A 23892-nucleotide genomic window follows, 5' to 3' on the forward strand; every position below is an offset into this window, starting at 1 on the left:
CTTGGTTCTGAGGAATGCTTCACAACTTGAGGTGATGAGTAAAAAGATGGCGCCTGTGTGGTTCTAGCTGCAGACAGAGCCGTTTCTTTCCCAGGAGCGGAGTGCATTTCAGAAGTAAGAAGACACCCCAGTATGGAGGATCCTTTTTCACTTTGCTGGCACCTTTTTTTCAAAATCGGACACCGTTGAGATTACTTCATACTTAGTACAACAACTGATATCAAAAGACGAAACATACAAACAAACCTCTTCAGGCACACAAAATAAATAAGAAACACCTGACACTGTACTGAGAGTTGCAGTCTTTTTTCTTTTCTTTTTTTTTAAGTTGTTGAGTCCCTCCAAATGGGACCCATCGGTTCCCCAGGGTTTTAGGATCAGGAATACAAGAGACAGCCAGTCGGGAAGTCTAAGGAAAGTTTCACTGAAGTTGGCGGGGGTGGGGGGGGGAGAGTGATCTGAGAATGGGGAGGGGGTGTAGTATGATAGAGGTGGTGGCGGAGGGCAGGGTGGTAGTGGTGGTCTAGACCTGCGTGGAGTAGGAGCGGTGGAGGGTGGCGTAGCGTCTGGCGCCCGGGTGGGCTGCGCAGTGATGTGAGTGCTCTGCCGGCTGGTCTAGACTTCGCTGGAAATGGAGCGAGACGGTATGAGGACATCGGGGGTGGCGGGGAACCGATAGGGCTGATGGTCATGTGATCTCAGTAAATGGTGATCCCCGTGGAGTCTGCTGGGGAAAGCCAGAAAGAGAAAGAGAGAGAAAGGAAGAAAAGAAAGAGAGAAAGAGAATGGAAGAAAGAGTGAGAGCGATAGATCGAAAGACAGGCAGAAAAAAGAAGAGGACAGACAGACAGACAGACAGACAAACAGACAGATAGACAGATAGACAGACAGACAGACAGAGGTTGGGGTTATAGTACATGAAAACGAAAGCAAAAGGGGTTTGGTCGGTGGAGGACACTTCCACATGGACAAAGACAAGGCTGGGGTGGAGAGGAAGGATGACAGCTGACATGAGAGAGGGACGTTGTTAGGGATGAGTGTGTTTGGCCTGGTGGAGACGCAGCCGGGGCGGGAGGCTCAGGTTTAATCGAATATTAACAAGGCCTGGGTGCTCCAAGGTCCCCGTGGCTGTAAATTTAGGCCAGCTAGGTGCTGACTCAAGTCCTCTAGCCAAATTGCTTTCCTAGTAATGGGGCTGGGATGTGTGTGTGTGGGGGGTGAATGTGGGGTAGAAGAGGACCAACAGCAGACTCATGCGTTGCTGAAGAGGATCAACACGGCCTCTCCACCTCTCCAACCTCCTCTAAAGGGATCCTCTTCTTGTCTGTGTTAGTCTTCTCTTATTCAGGGCTATTCCAAGGGGCAAGCCTTCTTATAGCAACAGGTGACATGAAGAAGGCATCAGCACTACACAGCGGTCAGGGACGGGGGAGGCTCGAACTGGCTCTTCCTCCATTTAGAGTGCATGCTGTCTCTGGCCGCGTCACTGGGTGAGTCGATCAGTGTGGGTTTGAGTAAGTGGAGAACACTAAGACAGATGCAGGAGGAGAGTAGGACTCATTGTGGGATTACGGTGGAGGGACATAAAGAAGGCTAGCTGGTGCAAAGGGGGTTTGGGAGGTAAGTAGGGAAGAGTATGTGATCAGACAGGGTGTGGGCATGCGTGAAGGCAGATCAAAGAGTGGGGGGGGGGGGGGGGGGGGGGGGGGGCGTTTGGGGAGGGGTCAGCCGGGAAAGACAGAGGGGAAACGGGGGAGTCCCCCGTGATACGCAGGCCGGCCGCTCACCCACCCCCGCCCCTTACCTGGGAACCACTTAACTTTTCGAGTGGACTCTCAACGCAGGGCAGCGAGACCATGGGCACGCCCAGCATGGACTCGGGCCGCTGGGGCTGCACGGGTGGAGGCGGGGGCGGAACGTGCTGGAAGTTGTTGATCACGCAAGTCACCTGGTGTTTGAGGGGAGAGACAGACAGGAGCAGTTTTGGGCGAAAGACTAAACAACCATACAGACAACAAACCTACTGAGATACATTTTTCTCAGATAATCTGTCATTCAAAAGTATTCAATCTGTGTGTTAAACCACTAAATTGGTAAATCAAATGTAAAATAAAAGCAAAAGAAAATCTTGTCAGGCATGAAGTCAGTCACAAACAGAACGCCCAAACTTTAGTCTGTTTACGCCCAGGCCTAGTGCTTAAGTGCTCAGTAATCCCTCTATATTTAGTAACCCAGAGGCCTTATTTGCTTATTAATATAAAAAAGGTATTGTTAGGGTTACATTTTTTTGATAAAAATTGAATAATAAGTATATAAATTAATCTATAAAATATAAAAAAGGTATTGACCACAATAACTGAAGCCAATCTGAGAGAGGCTAGGTCAGAGAGATGGGTTCAGCCTTCTGATTTAAACCCCTTCACTGAGCCTCCAACTTATAATGAGATGTGGTGAAATCTCATGAAAGGCACTTGTATGAATGCATGCAGAGTCGCAGCTAATCCCTTTCAATGCATAGTAATAATCTATGGCATCGATTCCCGACCAACATCCCCCATGGCGTGACCAGAGTCCCCCCCCTCCTGCTCTGTGCAGCAGTGGTCTCCTCACCAGAAAGAAAGCGATGGCAGCGCCGGTGAAGAAGCCGGCCAGCACGTCGGACCAGTGGTTGCGGTACTCGGCCACGCGCACCACCCCTACCAGCATGGCCAGACACAGCAGCGTCAGGCTCACCGTAGGCTTGGCCAGACGGGTGCCTTTCGTCCGAGACACCAGCGTCACGTACATCTAGGTAGAAGAGAGACCCAGAATACATGGGTGGGTATTAATCTGCATGTGCATTCATGTGAATAAACAGTACATGTTAATGTGAAGTATGTTCTATATACATTAATGTATGTCACATATTCATATACATTCATCATAAAACCTCACTGAAGGGATGGAAATGCCTTTCAGTTATTGCTTTTTTATATAAAAAAGGTATTGTTAGGGTTACATTTTTTTGATAAAAATTGAATAATAAGTATATAAATGAATCTATAACATATAAAAAAGGTATTGACCACAATAACTGAAGCCAATCTGAGAGAGGCTAGGTCAGAGAGATGGGTTCAGCCTTCTGATTTAAACCCCTTCGCTGAGCCCTTAATGTGAGGACATAACCCAGTGTCCTGCTCTACCACGGGTCAGGAGCAGGGTTTGGATGAATAAGCACTCCATGAGAAGAACCTCCACACTGTCTAAGGCTGACCTTCATATGACAAAGCTCGTCCTCCTGTGTATCCTTGAATGATGAATGTCCCCTTACCCCTGTGTGTGTGTGTGTATGTGTGTGTGAGAGAGAGAGTGAAGATCATCCTCCGACTGCATGTAGGAATGATAAATGTTCTTCTCTCCTCTCTGTATGTGACTAACGACCTCAAGTCTTTCCTTAGTGTGTCTGTGAGCATGATAAAGAGACAGAGATAAAGTAATGCCTGCCTCTCTCTACAGTATACCGTGTGTGTATGTGTGTGTGTGTGTGTGTTTGTGTGTGTGTATGTGTGTGTGTGAGGAATTGAGCAAATGAATAATGAATCTTCTTGCACCACTCCCATTACTCACCACCGTGTAGACTGCTGAGTAGACGCTGAGCGCGGCGTCTTTGGAGGGGAAGGACTTGCGTGCGGAGGCCACCAGCAGAGGGTTCCCTGTGCAGGCGCGCCGCTCCGTGATGTACTGCATGGCCGACTGGCAGCCCAGCGCCGTGTAGTTGGGCCGGCAGGCACTCAGGAAGTGAGGCGTCTGGTTCCCCGTCACCACCTGGCCAGCGTTTGCGAAGATAATGGTGGTGAAGAGGCCGAACGAGTAAACCCCTGAGAGAGAGAGAGAGAGAGACAGAGAGAGAGAGGGAGAGAGAGATAGGCAGAGATAGACAGAGCGAGAGAGAGAGAGAGAGAGAACATCATATTTGAAGTATTGTCAAAAGACCAAAGTATAATTATTTAATTCATCAAATCAGTAATTGCCTTCCTTTTTGGCCTTCAAAATGTAAGAACACAATGCTGTGGTGATGACAGAACCAAAATCTGATCAAATATTGTTTTCCTTTTGAGGATAGTCTCTGATCTTCACCTGCAATCTTATTTAAGTAATCTATGTGACAGCATATGAGTGTTGATGTACAGTATAGCTGGATGTGTGTATGTGTGTATGTGTGTGTGTGTCTGTGTGTCCGTGTGTATGTGTATGTGGAGGGTGTGTATGTGTGTGTGTGTGTGTCTCTGCGTATGTGAACATAATGCCCCTACCCAGGAAGCGTACGATGCGTCTGAAGAGGGGGTTGAAGTAGCAACAGTCTGCTGTGACGATGGTCTTCTCCCGGGTGTCCCCCGCCTTCAGGAAAAACACCATCAGCTCCCCCATGAGGATCTGAGGCACACACACACACATGAGGATCTGAGGCAGACACACACACACACATGAGGATCTGAGGCACACATACAAACATGAGGATCTGAGGCACACATACAAACATAAGGATCTGAGGCACATACACACACGAGGAGCTGAGGCACACACATGAGGATCTGAGGCACTCACACACACACATGAGGATCTTAGGCACAAACATGAGGATCTGAGGCACACACACACACATGAGGATCTTAGGCACACAAATGAGGATCTGAGGCACACACACACACATGAGGATCTGAGGCACTCACATACACACATGAGGATCTGAGGCACACACACACACATGAGGATCTGAGGCACTCACACACACATGAGGATCTGAGGCACACACATGAGGATCTGAGGCACACACATGAGAATCTGAGGCACTCACACACACATGATGATCTGAGGCACTCACACACACATGAGGATCTGAGGCACACACATGAGGATCTGAGGCACACACACACACACACACAAGGATCTGAGGCACACACATGAGGATCTGAGGCACACACACACACACACATAAGGATCTGAGGCACACACATGAGGATCTGAGGCACACACACACACACACATAAGGATCTGAGGCACACACATGAGGATCTGAGGCACACACATGAGGATCTGAGGCACACACACACACACACATGAGGATCTGAGGCACACACACACACACACAAGGATCTGAGGCACACACATGAGGATCTGAGGCACACACATGAGAATCTGAGGCACTCACACACACATGATGATCTGAGGCACTCACACACACATGAGGATCTGAGGCACACACACACACATACACAAGGATCTGAGGCACACACACACACATAAGGATCTGAGGCACACACATGAGGATCTGAGGCACACACACACACACACAAGGATCTGAGGCACACACATGAGGATCTGAGGCACACACACACACACACAAGGATCTGAGGCACACACATGAGGATCTGAGGCACACATATGAGGATCTGAGGCACTCACACACACATGAGGATCTGAGGCACTCACACACACATGAGGGTCTGAGGCACACACACACACACACAAGGATCTGAGGCACACACATGAGGATCTGAGGCACACACATGAGGATCTGAGGCACTCACACACACATGAGGATCTGAGGCACACACACACACATAATGATCTGAGGCACACACACACACATGAGGATCTGAGGCACACACACATGAGGATCTGAGGCACACACACATAGGCACGTGTTCCCTATCAAAGACATCTGTATGGAGGAGCACTCTGCCAAACCCCCCGGCCCGTCTGATCATGCCACCATCCACCAGGCCATGCCAAACACACCCCCCAGAGATCCTGCACTTGATGGGGGAGTGCTGTACCATGCAAGGTGGGCTACTCAGAGTGACTACTGCTGTCATGAAGCAACGGAGGGAGGATACATGGAGATTGATATTTTTAGAGATAACACACGGCTGCCCTGAAGAAGGCCAACACACATCATGTTCTATTATGTCTCAATAGGAATAGAGTTAGTCCCCTTGTATTAGTGTGCTTTATGTGCACTGCTTGAGTTAGTCCCCTTGTCTTAGTGTGCTTTATGTGCTCTGATTTATTACATTATCTTCTATTATGTCTCAATAGCAATAGAGTTAGTCTCCTTGTCTTAGTGTGCTTTATGTGCTTTGATTGATTACATCATTTCTATTATGTCTCAATAGGATTAGAGTTAGTCTCCTTGTCTTAGTGTGCTTTATGTGCACTGATTGATTCTCCACTATGTTACACTATTCAACACTAGTCCATTTATTTGGCTTATGCCCCATGCCAAGGCCCCTATGCAACATGGCTGTAAAGGCTTCAGTAAAGGCCCCTATGCAACATGGCTGTAAAAGGATTAATTAAAGGCCCCTATGCAACATGGCTGTAAAAGGATTCATTAAAGGCCCCTATGCAACATGGCTGTAAAGGCTTCAGTAAAGGCCCCTATGCAACATGGCTGTAAAGGATTCATTAAAGGCCCCTATGCAACATGGCTGTAAAGGGATTCAGTAAAGGCCCCTATGCAACATGGCTGTGCAGGCCTGATTCATTAAAGGTGCCATTAAAGTACTCAAACTGTCGGGTCGGATAGTCGGGCGGGTGGGCGGGCGGCCGGATAGTACGTACTAGTTAGCATTTATGTCCCGTTATAGTGCTCCAACGGCTGTGGGTGCTGAAAACAATTCATTACCACAACTGCAGGCGCAGTAGCGGTTTATTTGCCAAAGGAATGCAATTCCATGGCGTCTTTCTGTCGTTAGTTAGCATTGCCTCAACATTACATCTGTCACTTACCTACCGTTGTCACTGCTCAAATGCAGCAGGCGTCAGCAGACACACAATATTCTGACTTTGTCTAATGTTATATATACACCTGAAAGGGCAAACTTATCTCTATCATGGTAGGTATTTTTTGTGGGAGAAACAGTAGCAATCTACAACAAAATTATATGCTTATCTTACACTATAGAAACTATTAAAAAACGATTCAATTAAATGCATACATTCTTATTTTCTTCGGTATTTTCGTCAGATTTTCAATGATGATTTCTGGGTAATTTTTGTGTTGTTGTCCAATGTCAAATCTCTATCTGATCATGTGACGAGACCATACGATGTGTAGCCTAATGTTTACAAAGGGGCAACTGCTATCTGAATTATACAATAAATAAGTTGTGAAATGAAAGGAAAACACATCACATTTAAAGTTGTATGAGTATTGATTGATTCACATCGATATGAATGGATGACATTCCTAACAAGTGGTTTTTAGTGGAGATTTCGAAAAATGATCGCAACATATTGAAAAATCCTGTGCTTACGTTGTATACGTGGACTTCAAGTTTACAAGAAAAAACTAATATCTTTTGTTGTGCCTCTTCTGGTATAGCATACAATGTGAGTTTTATTTGGGCGTAGCAGATGCCTATCATGTGTAATGTGTAGGCTATTTCATTCCGTTCTTGCAATGTTAAAAATGTAATTTCAATATGCTTATCTCACTCTCGTGCGCGGTTGTACTTTTAACAGGGCTTGTTTGTGAGCCTCTGCATGTCGTAGTGGGCTAATCACGGCCAAGTAGTATCCGTCATCATGAACGGGCCGACAGAAATTTTTGCGGGGACACGGAGAGCTGTCCGAGGGCTCTGGAGAGCACGGAGAGGGCGTTTCAGCTACCTGAGAAGGCGTTCCAGCTACCTGAGAAGGCGTTCCAGCTCCCTGAAGGCGTTCCTATGTGCCTAAAATCGTGCTGTACGGAGAAGTAAAATCCAGCCTTAAAGGCCCCTATGCAACATGGCATTAAAAGGCCTGATTCAGTAAAGGCTTATATGGAGCCCCAATTTATATATTCTCCCTCACTGCACACAATTGCATAATTTGGAAGAACACTTAGAGCTTAGAGTTTGATGGGTGACTTGGGATGGTCCATGACTTTGGACAAAATGCAAGAGGACACACACACACACACAGACACACAGACATACACACACACACACACACACACACACACACACACACACACACACACACACACACACACGCACACACACACACGTACACACACACACACACACACACACACACACACACACACTTTGTCAGTCAGTGCGGTTACATGTGTCCAGATTTCTGGCGTTTTCGGGTTTAAATCGAAGATCTATTTCATGTAACTCCACAAATCTAGATTTGCTGTGTCCAGCTGAAGTCCGATTTACACCCCCAGATAACTCGATCGGATTTGGTTGTATATTGGACAACGCGCGCTTGTAACTTTTGAAACTAGAAAACAACTGGAGATGACGTCTTTTGCGCATGGTTGAGATCCCGTCCATAGACATATATACATGCATCATATATGTCTATGATATGATAATCGCTGCTAGACGCTCACTGTTCTTGTGCTCATTCACTTTGAAATACAGAAATGAAATGTAAATTATCAAGACCATGCACCATTTTCTTTGTGATAAAACGCGATGAAAGATACTGCTCTATTCCCATTCTATACTGAATATTCTGTTGAGATCAAAGGTTTGTTGCGACATACCAGGATATTTCTGATGATAGTTATGTGGTAGCCTATACCAATGTGTTGACATTAGAAAAACGTTGACTGCGACTGTTTTGGACAGAACGCGCTAATTCACTGAACAAATATTTTCATATTACTTTTCCACCACTTGTTAGTCATGTCATCCATTCATATCGATGTGAATCAATCAATACTAATACAACTTTAACTGTGATGTGTTTTTGTTTCATTTCACAACTTATTTACTGTATAATCAACGGTAGCAGATGCCCGCTTGTAAACATTCCACATTTGATTTCAACAGACGTGGCCAAGTTCTGGATTTGTCACTGCCATGTACCGTGAGATAAAGCAGTTAGCCCCCCATGGATAGATAACCTGGGCTTTAGCCAAAATCGGGTTTATGCCATTATGTAAACGTACTAGTGTAGCCAAGGTCTTCTGTGCCTGAGATCAGGCTTTCATTGATCTCAGGTGTTCTTTCAACTGATACAAGCAGTTGTCTGGAGTACCCTGAGTGTCATCAAAGAGACTAAACTAACGTTACACAGCTAAAACCTCACAACTCTTACAACTTTACATTCCCTCTTCCAGAATATCTGTCATGTAGTCATAACTACAATACAAACCCATTTTAACCCTTGTATAATGGGTTGGCACTACCAACACAGAATCTGGACACTGGCCAAAATGAAATGTGATTTGATCGACTATACCTAGTGGACTGCACTCCAAAAGGAATAGATAAATGGTGTAGCATAGTGCCTGAGGTAGAGGACATACAGAGAAGGCTGCTGCAGGAACTCAGCCAAGTTTGGGGTTGGTGATTCAGCTCTGCTTGGTGATGTGAGAAAAAGCAAGGGAAAGGTGGAGAAGGAGGAGAGACTGTAGTAAAATGAAGTAGGCCCATGAGCAATAGATCAGATTTCACTGCCACAGTTCGTGTCTCATAGAAGGTGCCCAGTGCCACGGAATAGGTGCATTAGAATTCTGCTAACACCTTTCCTCAGCAGCATCGTTCATGGGAAATGAATGCCCACGTACGCTACATGAGCGAGGCACTTAGGGCTTAAAGGCTGCAGTTGGTTGCACTGTTTGGTTTCGTGCAAGCAGGCCTGAACAAGTGACAGGCCTCACAAAGCTACTGCCATAAGGTAGAGCAACACCACGGCCTTGGCCTGAGCAAGCGACGGGCCCCACAAAGCTACTGCCACAAGGTATAGCAACACCACGGCCTCGGCTGAGGTCACTGGGACGTCACATCTGCAGCTGCAAAGCTCCGTCTCTGGGACCCTTGAAGCAGTCTGTAAATCCACACAGACTGTCTGGCTATGGACCAGCGTGCTGGGGGTGGGGGTGGGGTGGGGTGGGGGGGTTGCGCCTGGGAGAGCCAAGAATAGCCCGCTGAGCGATTACACTCCCCATCTATGACATCAGCTTTTGCGTGGAGACAAAGAGGAGACTGGAGGAGACAGCGTGTCCTGCTCTTCACCCACGTCTGATGGCGCATCGGTGAACCAGTCTGACAGCCGAGGGGTGCGCTGGATGTGTGTGTGTGTGTGTGTGTGTGTGTGTGTGCGGCGTGCATGTGTGGTTGAGTGTGTGTGTGGAGGGAATGGAGAATGTCAAATGCAGAGACTGAGGGGGAGAGTTTGTGTTTGGAAGTGTGTGTGTCTGTGTTTGTTTGTGTGTGGTTGAGTGTGTGTGTGGAGGGAATGGAGAATGACAAAGGCAGAGAGTCGGGTGTGTTTGTGTGTGTGTGTGTGTGTGTGTTTTGACTGTGAGTAATGCTAAAGTACACGGCACACACTTAATCAACTCTTGCTGGGACAGACTGGTAATTACCGTTTTGGCTGCACGCCCCTCTCGAGCCAGAAGGGGAGAAAGTTTCAAAGAGTCAAACAGCTGAGGGTGTTCATTCAGTGTGGCTCTGTGATGGCTCATTGGACTTGGGATGAATTTGAGCGTCATTACAACGATTCTCCTCCAGTGGGTTGAGCAAACTGTGGCGTAGTTCAGCAATGTCTGCGGAGTCCCTTGCAAACCATCACTTAGATTTATGGGCCTTGCTCTGAACAAGCCTTGGTTAGTGTAACTGCTTTATAAGCTGGGTCATTAGTCTGTCCTGCATACATAAGATTGGTTGTTGCTTTATTTGAAAGCATACCTTTAGCATAGCCTTTTTCCAAGCTTCTTTCAAAGCATTTGTCACTGACTTGCTGTAAGTCTCCCAGCCCTTATTGTAATTACAATACAATGTGGCTAGAAAAGTGCAGTGAGAGGTGTGAAAGACAGGGATAGGATGTGGAGACTGTGGCTGCTAGTTTAGTGTAGTAAGAGGTGTGAAACAGAGAGATAGGATGTGTAGACTGAGAGATCAGTTGAAGGATAAAGGATAGAGGATGAGAGCAGATGTGATTGTGAGGCTGATTCTGGGAGACTCGATGCGCCAGGGTACACACACACACACACACACACACACACACACACACACACACACACACACACACACACACACACACACACACACAGATGGTAGGGATTTTGCAGAATGCACATATAGTGCAAAGATCCTGGAAGTAATAGGATGTGCACTCAGTGAAGCAGACATGGAGCAGTTGCTATCAAGAATACACACATTTATCTTTGATCTTCACACATATGGGCACACAAACACACACACACACACATGCGCATGCGCACGCACACGTTTTTGTAATGTGGCTATGCTGAAATGCGTAAGGTCCTAGGCTACATTATCTGGGATGTTGGCTACATAACGTATCTATCTCCTACTCCAGTAAACAGCCTGAGTCCATGGCCATACATTTCTAAATATCACTGCTAATGAATCACTTATTTCCTTAAAGGTCAACAACATCATTATCACCACAACAACAGCAACATGACACCCCACCCCACCCCCACTAGCATGCAGTGGCATCAGTAGCATGCCATCTCCTTCCCAGGGCCAGTGCGGTGGGTTATACATGCCTCTGGTCCTGTGTGGCTTTATGGAGGAGCCTTTGACCTGAATGTAAATATTGGGCTGCCCTTAGTGCTTTACTAGATACTGGAGGAACTGGTGTTTCTGACTGTGTATTTTTTTTTGACTGACTGTGAGGATGTGTTTGATTGGCAGACAGGTTTCATGATGGAGGGATTTCCCACTGATCTCATGGCTCTCGCAGTGCGCTGTCAGCACGCCATGATGTTTGTGTTTGTGTGTTTGATCGATGCTTCTGTTTGTGTGTGTTTGATCGATGCTTGTGTTTGTGTGCTTGTGTGTTTGATCAATGCTTGTGTTTATGTGTTTGTGTCTGTGTGTTTGTGTGTTTGTGTGTTTGTGTGTTTCTCCCAAAGAAAAACAAATATGCTTAGTGTTCTAAAGACTACACACTAACGCTATCTAAGTGTTAGCCCACCTCCAGTACTCAGCAATGCATCTGTTCCCAATCAAACAAACCCTGACCTTCCTTAACTAAGGCATGCATGAATATTCCTTTGTTTGGAGTGCCATGCAATCTTGTTATTAGCCCCTCTCTCTCTCTCCCTCTCTCTCTCTCTCCCTTACCCATCCATTTGTATTTTTCATTAATGCTATCCCATGTTCTACCCACTGCAGTTCCTTGGTCTAAGAGTAATCTTGCCTTCCGCTGCTCTTTTTCTCCCTTCTTTCCCGTTTGGCAGTTATGTGCCAGAATGTCAGACAGATGGTGCACCCAGCCCAAGTGCAATCTGAACGGGCAGAAAGGACAGTACAGCAGGCACAGTGTCATTACAGAGGAAGGGATGGAAGGATGAGGGGAAAGGGATGGGTATGAGGAAGGGTACGGTGAGAAAGAGGCAAAAATTTGATGTTGATGAGATATAGATATGAGACGAGACGAGACAGAGGGAGACTGAGGGGCAATAAATAACTCCATCCTTGTTTTGAGGGGCATGGTATATGACATCCTTCCACATCCTTTCACTATGGTGAAGACACACACACACACAGACACACACAGACACACACAGACACACACAGACACACACAGACACACACAGACACACACACACACACACACACAAACACATAGTGCTATATATAAGCACACTTCTGTGTGTGTTTTTATGTTTACACTTGATACATTATCAGCTACACACTGAGGCAGCCACTAGCACTCTGGCACGTGAACAGTCTTTCACATGACACCATAGATCACCCTCCAAGTATGAGTTTAAGAAACACAACATCCGTCTCTCACATATGACACCATAGATCACCCTCAAGTATGAGTTTAAGAAACACACACACACACACACACACACACACACACACACACACACACACAAACACACTTCTGTGTGTGTTTTTATGTGTACTGTGATGGCCGCCAGGCCTTGCTTGTGATTGTCTGCAGGTGTCATCCCGATTAGGACTGAGGTGGGCGGGGTCGCCTAGGACGCGGCCTATATCTGCTTCCCGGTTCCGCTGCTCTGCCGCTTTGCGCCTTGCTGCTGGCTGCTTCCAACTGCTGCTGTTATTTGTGTTTAAACTTTCCTTGATGTAACATGCAACATGCACGCTGTATATTACCTACACGCAACACTCGCTCGCACCACACTACTGAATACTAATCGTTCCTGCCTACTCGTTAGTCCAGTCTTTTGTTATTTCTGTCGTTATCGTTTGGGTTTATGAAATAAACCTTAATTATTGTTAAAGAAAGCTACGTCTCCGTCCTCCATCACTTTATGGTTTCCCTAGGCCATAATAGTGTGGGGGCTCGTCAAACTTGGATTAAATAGTCTTAAATTATCATAATCCGCGGTTACGTTGATTTGTTTGTTTTCCGCCACGCCATTTTTTATGAATGGACTCCGCACGTGAGTAACCTCGATGGTTTACGTTCTTTACATGGTTACTGAGCCGATATTATTCTGCTTTTTTTGGGAGGCGAGAGATGTAGTGTTAGTATTATTTGTTATTGATTGGTAAACTGTAGGGTGAGTAATATAACCTGTAATTGTCGGGCGCATTACCGCTAATTAGTGTTCTCCGATAGCTGTTCAGAGTGAGTATTGTATGTTTGTTTGTTGGCGAGGTGTGAATGTCCTTGTGTGATGGGATAACTTTTATAGACATTTTCCCCGAGTAGAAAGCTCCAGTGTCGAGCTTAGGTTCCAGCGACTGCTTCTGGGCTGGTGGTGACCGCCGTGGGAGAAGGCTGAATCGACGTTAGTCGGGATGGCTGGAACCCAGCGGTATTGGTGGGCAGATTCTTGCTAATCCCCGGCTCTTGGATGCAGTCAAGAACATAGGTTAGATTAGTTGGAGGGGGGAATGTTTAGGGTGATAGTGTTGTCTTGTTACATGGGAGGAATCACACCTTTGTCTATTTTTGTTTAGTTTAAGAACAGCTGATCGAAATTAGTAGCGTCGACATGTCAGAGGTCGATAAGTTCATCACTGCTCCTTCAGTGGAGGCTTTTGAAGCCTTGGCTAAGGATCAACTGTTGATACTTGCGGGACGCTATAAAGTTAAATTGTCTAGCCATGCCAAGAGAAATAAAGGCGTAATGAAAACAATTATTCGTGATACGCTAGTGGAGCAGGAGGTTTTGCCCGCAGAACAGGAACCTTCTCCCGAATTACCTTCCTTTGGTTTATCTTTTGAGCAGCAGAAAGACATTTTGCAGTTACAGTTGGCCAAAGGCAGGGAAGAGCATGAAGCTCATGTAGAAAGGTGCAAAATGGCACGCGATTTCGAGCTGGAAAAACAAGAGCTCGAACGCGAGAAATTGGCCTTTGAAAACAAGCGCTTGGCATTGATTGAGGAAGGGAAATTGGCACCTCCTGCCCCAGTTAATGCCAGCAATCTTGATATCGTGAGAAACATACGACTTCTCCCAAAGTTTGAGGAATCTGATGTGGACACCTTTTTCATTTTGTTCGAACGTGTGGCTATTCTACAGGATTGGCCCGATGCTGCGCGCTGTTTATTGCTCCAGTGTGCGCTGAGTGGTCGAGCGGCCCAAGCGTATGCAGCAGTGCCCGAGTGCCGTACTTATTTGTGTGTGAAAAAGGCGATGCTCAAAGCTTATGAATTAGTACCAGAAGCATATCGTCAAAAATGTCGTGGAATGCGCAAACGTTTCGGTCAAACGTATGTGGTGTTTGCAGATGAGTTGTCGCTCCAGTTTAATCGCTGGTGTACTACGTCTGAAGTGGAGGCGTTCGAGGAATTGCGCAGTCTTGTTTTGATTGAGCAATCCAAGAATGGTCTACCGGAGGACATTGCGACTTATGTAACAGAACATCACGTTACTACGGTAGCCGACGCAGCAGTTCTAGGGGATGACTATGCTCTGATACATAAAACCAGACCTTTTGGTACTCCGCCAGTTCGTGAGCGTGTTCAGTGGAGTCGCCCAGCTCCTCGTAGAGACACGTTTGATGCACCTGTTGCTTCTGGTCAGAGGGAGTTTCGTACTGGGCGCACTCAAAATAAGTTTGATTCTAGCGTAACTTGTCATTTCTACTTGGGTGTAGGGCATACCAAATGGCAATGTGAGGAGTTAAAAAAGAAGAAAGAAAAAGAATAGAAGTATAAGGGGAGATTCCGTACTAATACTCAGACTAAGGAGGCGCTAGGCTCTGGCTTGGCGATAACTCTCCCGAGTCAGCTGGTTAACGTGAGCGAGTCCGATCTTGAAGAGAGTTTTGCTCCCTTTATTTCAAATGGCTCTGTATCACTAGGTGCTGATGGAGAGAAAGTGCCAATTAAAGACGATGATAATTCTGATGAACGTCCCATATGCTATTTCTCGAGAATTATTCGACAATAGAAAGAGGCATTAGCACTAATTTGGGCTTTACAGAATTTTAAAGTCTACCTTGGAGGTTGCCCAAACCCCATCGTGGTTTATAGTTATCATAACCCGTTAACTTCATGCTTTGCAAAATCCCAACCAGAGATTGATGCGTTGGAGTATTTTCCTCCAGCCATACAAGCTGCACATTAAGCACAGTAGGGGGAAAGAGAACGTGATTGCGGACGCGCTGTCACGCGCTCCTGCCAGCTTGTGTGTCTACCATCTGTGTCTTCTCCTGTGTGTTGTCCTGTCTTTTACTGTTTCAGGTACCGGAACATTAGGGGCAGTTTGAGTCCAGGAGTTATGGTGAGATTGTGGATTTGGAGATGAAATGGGGAAAAATGATTGTGACCTTAACTAGACTTGACTTTCAAAGGAAATTGTCTGAATAACTATGACCATTACATGGTATGGCGTTAGCGTTAAAGTAATGGTGATGGGTGATTGAATTAGGCCTAACTGTATTGATATTGGTGGTGGTTGTGCTGGTGACTTAATGGTGTTGCGTAGTGAAGTTTTCGAGACGAAGACTATTGTGATCTCGTGGTATTTGTGATTGCTGATGTTTCTAGCTTACTGGTTACTGTTTAAAAAAAAATAAAAAAAAAATTTAAAAAAATAGTAAGTAACCTTATGTGTGGGTAACTGTTTCATGTGTTTTGCGATTGTTGTTGAAATGTTATGTAAATATGAGTTCTGAACTGACCCCATTGGAAATCCGGCGGATTTCTTTTATGGGGGGAGGTGTGACGGCCGCCAGGCCTTGCTTGTGATTGTCTGCAGGTGTCATCCCGATTAGGACTGAGGTGGGCGGGGTCGCCTAGGACGCGGCCTATATCTGCTTCCCGGTTCCGCTGCTCTGCCGCTTTGCGCCTTGCTGCTGGCTGCTTCCAACTGCTGCTGTTATTTGTGTTTAAACTTTCCTTGATGTAACATGCAACATGCACGCTGTATATTACCTACACGCAACACTCGCTCGCACCACACTACTGAATACTGATCGTTCCTGCCTACTCGTTAGTCCAGTCTTTTGTTATTTCTGTCGTTATCGTTTGGGTTTATGAAATAAACCTTAATTATTGTTAAAGAAAGCTACGTCTCCGTCCTCCATCACTTTATGGTTTCCCTAGGCCATAATAGTACACTTGATACATTATCAGCTACACACTGAGGCAGCCACTAGCACTCTGGCACGTGAACAGTCTTTCACATATGACACCATAGATCACCCTCCAAGTATGAGTTTAAGAAACACAACATCCGTCTCTCACATATGACACCATAGATCACCCTCAAGTATAAGTTTAAGAAACACAACACCAATCTCTCACATATGACACCATAGATCACCCTCAGAGTATGAGGTTAAGAAACACAACACCCCGAGGGCGGACTACAGATTAAAACATACTAGTGACTAGTGACTGGGAGTTAGTGTGTCTGTAAAAAATCCTCATATCTCATTCTGCTTTAATGCACCAGAGAGTACTGTATGTGCTTGACTCTGTGTGCGTGTGTGTGTGTGTGTTTAAGAAGGGGAAAATAAGAGAAGGTGATTGATTTATTGCTGTTGATAGCACCCTGTGCTCTGTGCTCTGAAAGTTTTGTGTATGCTCAGGCAGCTGTGAAGTACATAACGCAGAAATGCCACTGTGCTTGTGCAAGCCTCGGTTTGAAGTAGACGACTACCTTGAAAATCAACCTCACGAAGCATCACCTGCTGCTGTTATTACCTGTTTGTCAGGTTCCCCTTCTTTTCTCATATTCTTTCTTTCTTTTGTATCTCTCTTTTTCTTGCTTCTTCCCCTATTTCTTTAAAAACAGCATGCTGTCTCATCCCATCTCCCTTTGCTCTTTTTCCCTTTCATCCTCTCCTCCGCATCTCTCCCTCCGGCTCCAGCAGAAGCCGTGCTGACTGGGTGGGTTCGGCGAGGAACGGCGAGCTGACATATGCTGAAATGCCACTGAGCGCCCCCTCCTCCCGCCCCCTGAAAGCTGGCTCTGCCATCTGCCTGATTTACCCAGGTGGCAATGCTCTGCCCTCCAGGGCATTAGTGACGTGGCAGGGCAGTGGGCACTGGCCTCAGGAGCATCTTCCCCCTGTGGGCACCCTGACTCACTGTAGTGCCAGCATCTAGATTTTTTTTTTTATAAATTTTTTATTGATAATATAAAAGGTAAAGATACAAAAGAAGTACAAGTTTAGATTTTAGAACAATACAAAAACATACACAAAACAGAAACAGGACAGTTATCCACCACCCCTCTCACCATTTTTTTTAAATTTCTCTTCCTATTCCATACAAATTTAGATGTGAGTGATTCTAATTTTTCCCAATACCTCTTTGGGGGTGCAAGGGGAACCATAGAGAAGTAAAAGTTAATGCGAGGAAGTACATCCATTTTTATTATTGATATGCGGGCTTGAAGGGAGTTTTGGAGGTTAGACCAGCGTCTCAATTTTATTATACAGTATATGCCTTGGAAATTCCGTGATGCAATGAGAGATGTTGAGGGGAATACATCCACAGCAAGGTACCTAAACTGCCTTACTATTGGAATGTAGGATGGCAGGGGGCGAGTGTGATGGGACTAAATTGAAGTGCATTAATGATGATTTAGTCCAATTGATTTATAACCAGATAAAGAGCTGAATAAGTCAAAGGTGGATAATAAATGTGGAATTGAGGACCCTGCATCGCTGACATATAAGATATCGTCAGCATATAATGATATACTGTGCTCGGTATTGCAAAAGGTTATGGGAGGTACAGAGGGGTGCTGTCTAATTTTCAAGAGAAAGGGCGAAAAGTAATGGTGAGAGGGGACAACCCTGACGGGTGCCCCTTGCTACAGGAAACCGGGTGGAGCAAATACATTGCTCTGACTATGTTCAATGAGAGCAGAGATTCTAAAATTATTCGACCCTCTTGTGAATCCTTTACGTCGCCTTTTCGCAGTGCTAACAAAACCTGAACTATTACAGGTTCATCCTCGTCAGTAGGTTTACCCTCATCAGTTGTGTTTGGCCTCTGAAAAAAAGCTTTTAAGGCTAGTCTGCTTGGCCATGTTGGATCCTTCTCACTCAGTTCGCTCCTTGTTTGTAACCGACGGTTTGCGCTTTATTTAAAATGCAGCATATGCGTGTTGTTTAATAACTTTCTAACGGCAGATTAGCCTGTTCATTTAAAACATAATAAAGGCAGTGCACGTTTGCTTTATAAGCCTAAATATTAGGATTGTTGTCAAATTAAGATTGTGTTTGCGAGACGGGATTTTTAAGAAATTCCCATCAGACAATTTGACCGGCGAGAGTTCTGTTGCAGCATCTTTGAAAGCCTGTGGAAAGCTCAATGTTAAAGCTAGAGACTTGATAGACCTTTCTATGTATGCATTGTATTGGAATCATGCAGACATTAAATGTATAGCACAGATCAGTAGAGAAGCATTCATATTTATTTATTTTCTCATTATTAGTTTGGCTAGTTATTAGGCTCTGCCTCCCTGACCACACGTCCAATGCGTAGTGACTGAGATCGCTACAATATGCTTTTCCTCAAACCCCTCGGAAAAAATGACTAAGTTTGTTGGCTGTCTCACACTTTGATAAACGTGTTAAAGTGACAAAATAACAGTCAGACAGTGGTAGTACAGTAGGTAGAGAAGTGGTTTAGTAATAGGAAGGTTACCAGTAAAATTCCCAAGCCTCGCAATCAAGTTTGTAAGCACCCTTGTGTGTGTGTGCGTGTGTGTGTGCCCTTTAAGCAAAATGATGGCCCAGCGATCTATTTATATTTGAATTTTTTTCATTTAGCTTAGCAAAAACGGTCGTTACCCCCACCGTGCCTGCTACGTCCGCAGTGCGTCCTTTTACCGTCCTTGAATAACGTCCCCAGGACGTCTAAAACATGGTTCCCAGAAGTCACCACAATGCCCTCAGGACGTTCTTGCAACGTCCTGCAGAAGGTCCCCAGGACCTATAGAAACACGTTTTCCAGACGTCACCGCAATGTCCTAGGGACGTTCTTGCAACGTCCTGCAGAACGTCCCCAGGACCTATAGAAAACGTTTCCCAATTGTCACCGCAACGTCCTCAGGACAGTCGTGGAACGTCGTGAAAAACGTCCTAGAGTTGTCAAGGGAACCATACACATTTACGTTTTTAGAACGTTCAGAGAGACCATTTCAGGACGTCGAGGGGACGTCATTTTGCTTACAGGGTATTGCCTGTGTAGACCATTGCTGAAGGATTGGCATACAAGACCTTAACCATCTTAATAAATTGTGGACCCAATCCAAATGTGTCCAGAGCAGTCCAAAAATAATCCCACTCTAGCCTGTCAAAGGCTTTTTCAGCATCTAGTGACAGGACTGAGCAGGGTAAATTAATTGTATCTGCTGCATGGATAATATGTAGAAGGCAGCGCACATTATCAGATGCCAATCAGGTTTTAATAAATCCAGTTTGGTTGTTATGTATCAATTTTGTCAGATACGTTTCTAGGCGTGTCGCAAGCACCTTAGCATAGAGTTTAACATCCCCATTTAGAAGGGAAAGGGGTCTATAATTACTGCATTGGGAAGGGTCTTTGTTTGGCTTGGGAAGCAGCGTGATTATAGCAGTATTAGCACCTGAGCTGAGTACACCTTTATCAATTGCAGTATGTGACGAACCATTATGTTCGTCCGCTTTCCTTGGTGTCCTGTGTTGTGCGAGTGTTGGTATGTTTGTCTGCATGGCTGTGTCTCGTCCCAGGTGCTGATTAGCCCAGGTTCCACCTACGTGGGGGCGTGTCCGCGTGCTACAAAAGACCTGCTCTTCCACACACCGGAAAAGAACGGACAAGCAGCATACTTTGTTTAGCGTGTTTAAACTTCATTAAATAAACACCCGTAACTTTGAGCTGTGGTTGTCTTGTTTCTTGTAACAATCCTGAGCCGGTTGTTACAAGTGGGGGTTCGTCCAAAACAGCCTATTATTATTTTGGTTACTTCGGAAACATAAGATCCGCCTTTTGCGCCTGTGTTTTTCTCTCATTAAGTAGCCTACTTGGTCTCGTTGAGGAGCTTTGGAGGAATTTGGTAACTTCTAATTATATTCCTGGTTTTTTTCTGTGTTCTTCTCCTCGGCTATAACTTCTGAGCTTTTGTAAAGACCGTCGCGTCAGTAACGTACTTGAACCTTTTGTTGTTGGTTTCGTTTCGAGACGCATTTTCCGCGTTGGCATTTACGCCTAAATTATTTGTGTTACTAGATCTTTTGGTTTGATTGGCCTGTGGGCCTACAAGTATTTCTCATTTCTCTCTATTTTTCATTCATTGAAGTGAGAGTATAGCTGCACTGTTCTCTTTGTAGGTAAGAGGCCTTTTGTATCTCAAACAAACGCTTTCCCTGTGAGGTATAAGTCGTTTATTTTTTTTTGCGAGTTAAATTGCTTTGCGTGTCTTCATTTTCATAACGTCTTCGCAGTCACGGGGAACGTGGATAGAGCAGTGGTCTCGGGGGCACATTCCAAAGTTTGGCCTGTCTCAGATTGGGGCTTTTCGAACTTGTGGGCTATTGTTGCGTGCATTAAGTACCCGCCACGGCACCCGTGTGAAGAAAGGGTCTACGATTCATGTAGCTTGTGTTTTCATATAGCGGGAAAGTAATTGTTTGTGGTTCATTTCGGCTATATCCTGCTGTGTCTAACATTTCACTTCCTCCTGTTTGGCGCTGGTGTGCGCGCTCTCTGTTTCGGTTGCGCGCTCTCTCTCTCGTGTGCGTGCGTGTGTGTGTGCGCGCGCTCTTGTTGGAGCGCTCTCTCTCTCTAATTTCGAGAATACATCTTCTGTGAGTCGTGATTCATTGTTGGATAAATTCTCATTGTCCTATTGGTGTGTTGCTAACATGGCCTCTAGTTGGGATAAATTTGTTGATGGCCCGTCAGATGAGATTTTTGATAATCTCTCAAAGGTGCAGTTGCTTAAGCTTGCAGATTTTTATAAAATTGATATTTCTGCTGCTGACAGAAAGTGGAAAGGCACTATTAAGGCATCTTTGAGAGCATCCTTGGTTGAGAAGGGTATCTTATCTGAATTAGAATCAGAGGTACAGAAACCTTCTGTAACTGCTGCTACCTCTAGTACTTTTTCGTTTGAGCAGCAGCAGGTGTTACTCTCCCTGCAGTTAGAGTCCAAAAAACTGGAGACTGAACTTGAGATGGCTAAATTGGAGATTGAGGGGAAACGGTTGCAATTAATTGATGAGGGGAAACTTATCCCGCAAACTGTGTCGCATGCTGCCCCTACATTTCATATGGCCTCTAATTTAAAGTTGGTTCCACCTTTTAATGAGCAGGATTTGGATTCTTTCTTTGCCCTGTTTGAGAGAGTGGCTGATGCACAGGCCTGGTCGAATACTGAGCGCACTCTTATGCTGCAGTGTGTTTTTAAGGGTAAGGCCCAACGGGTCTACTCTGCTATGTCCCTTGAGGACAGCCGTGATTACCACAAGGTGAAGACGGCTATTCTCAAGGCTTATTCCCTTGTTCCTGAGGCCTACAGGCAACGCTTTAGAAACCTGAGACGTTCTGAACAGACGTATGTTGAATTCGGCCAAGAGTTAAAGTTGCAGTGCCAACGTTGGTGTTCTGCCTCTGAAGTTGAAGGTTATGACGAGCTTTTCAATCTAATGTTGCTGGAGCAGTTCACAAATACGTTACCTGTTCAGCTGGCGACATACATCATGGAGCATGATTTGACCACTGTTTCAGAAGCGGCTGTTCTTGCAGACGACTATGAGTTCACACATAAGGCTCGGGCATTTCCTCAGGGTGGGTCTGACTGGCATCAGAGGGGTGCAGGTGGTCCTGTGCCATTCCCACATACTGTTTACCCACCTCCTGTGAATGTGGGGCGGCCTTTCAGCAGACGAGAGCCTACTGCCCGGTTAGATTCAAGCAAGAGGTGTCATTACTGTCTGGGTAGTGGGCACTGGAAACCTGATTGCCCACTTTTTCCAGTTTAATGTCTTGTCTGTATACCTTTATAACTTTTTGTGTCTTCTGCCGTTAGCCTCCCAGGGCCCGGGTTGGGCTGTTGTTGCAGAAGGGACAAGGGTTGAGTGGGTTAAAGATAAGTATAAAATGTATAATATTTAATGTTAAATAAGGTAAGATAAGGTAAGATCGTGATGGTCACGTGGTGTTACATGTGGGTGCTTATGGTTGTCACTATAGGCTGGCTATTCTGGCCATGATTATGTAGTAATTATGTATGCAGGTATGCATTCTGTGTGTTATTCTATGCATTCTGTGTGTTATTCTATGCATTCTGTGTTATTCTATGCATTCTGTGTGTTATTCTATGCATTCTGTGTTATTCTGTGTGTTATTCTATGCATTCTGTGTTATTACATGCATTCTGTGTGTTATTCTATGCATTCTGTGTGTTATTCTATGCATTCTGTGTTTATTATTGTTGTTGTACGTTGACCCGTTACGATCAACTTTTGTAAGGGGGAGGGTGTGACGAACCATTATGTTCGTCCGCTTTCCTTGGTTTCCTGTGTTGTGCGAGTGTTGGTATGTTTGTCTGCATGGCTGTGTCTCGTCCCAGGTGCTGATTAGCCCAGGTTCCACCTGCGTGGGGGCGTGTCCGCGTGCTACAAAAGACCTGCTCTTCCGCACACCGGAAAAGAACGGACAAGCAGCATACTTTGTTTAGCGTGTTTAAACTTAATTAAATAAACACCCGTAACTTTGAGCAGTGGTTGTCTCGTTTCTTGTAACAATCCTGAGCCGGTTGTTACAAGTATTAATCCAATCCAACAGCGGTGGGCCAAGAATGCCCCAAAAAGCAAGGTATAATTCCGGTGGAATGCCGTCCCAGCCTGGAGATTTCCCTCTCTGCATGTGGACAAGAGCCTCTCGTAACTATTTTAGGGAGATGGGAGAACTTAGTTTTTCTGACTCCTGTTCGGAGAGAGAGGGAAAATCCAGACCATGGAAAAAGTTTTTAGAAGTGTTTGAGTCCAGTGTTACTTTGTAAAGATTAGAATAGAAAGTTTTAAAATGCTAAATTAATTTCACCAGGCTCAGTTAAAGTGCGAAGATGTGATTTGATGGCCAGGATGTTAGAATATTTTTCATTATTTTTTAAAGCTAATAAATGACTTGGCCTGGGTCCGTTTAAGTAATATGTTCTCCTAGTTCTATGCATTAAGAACTCTGCCCTTTGCCTCAGTAAAGAGTTTAACTCAGTTCTTGTTGCAGATATACAAAATACACATATGTCTTCTCCAAAGTAAATGAAGCTGCTTGCTGCCAGCTAGCTATCGCTAGGTATGATGGCTAACTATCTAGTTGAGAGAACATCCCCAAACAGTTATGGTTCATGGCAACTAGTATTATTACCATCGGAACTACATAACTTGTTTGTCCAACAAATGTGTTAATGTTTAAATCAAATTGTTAATGTTACCGTCAAAATGCTAATTTTACTGCCTGTAAAATCATACGATGAGCTAACGTAGCTAGCCA

The 23892-nt window shown here is 45.2% G+C and overlaps 1 protein-coding gene across 1 annotated transcript in view; it reads right to left on the reverse strand.

The window, feature by feature from the left end:
- Positions 1-615: 615 nt before the first annotated feature.
- The window catches only part of plppr2a (phospholipid phosphatase related 2a), a gene marked incomplete at both ends in the record, with an annotated part of 61604 nt that continues 38327 nt past the window's right edge, over positions 616-23892 (reverse strand). Inside the window, 5 exons of the mRNA XM_080855992.1 lie at positions 616-724; positions 1821-1948; positions 2611-2787; positions 3607-3857; positions 4293-4413. Of these exons, the coding sequence (XP_080712118.1) occupies positions 616-724; positions 1821-1948; positions 2611-2787; positions 3607-3857; positions 4293-4413 (786 nt within the window). The remainder of the gene's footprint in view (positions 725-1820; positions 1949-2610; positions 2788-3606; positions 3858-4292; positions 4414-23892) is intronic.

Source organism: Sprattus sprattus, assembly GCF_963457725.1.
Source record: "Sprattus sprattus genome assembly, chromosome: 18".
Taxonomy (NCBI): domain Eukaryota; kingdom Metazoa; phylum Chordata; class Actinopteri; order Clupeiformes; family Clupeidae; genus Sprattus; species Sprattus sprattus.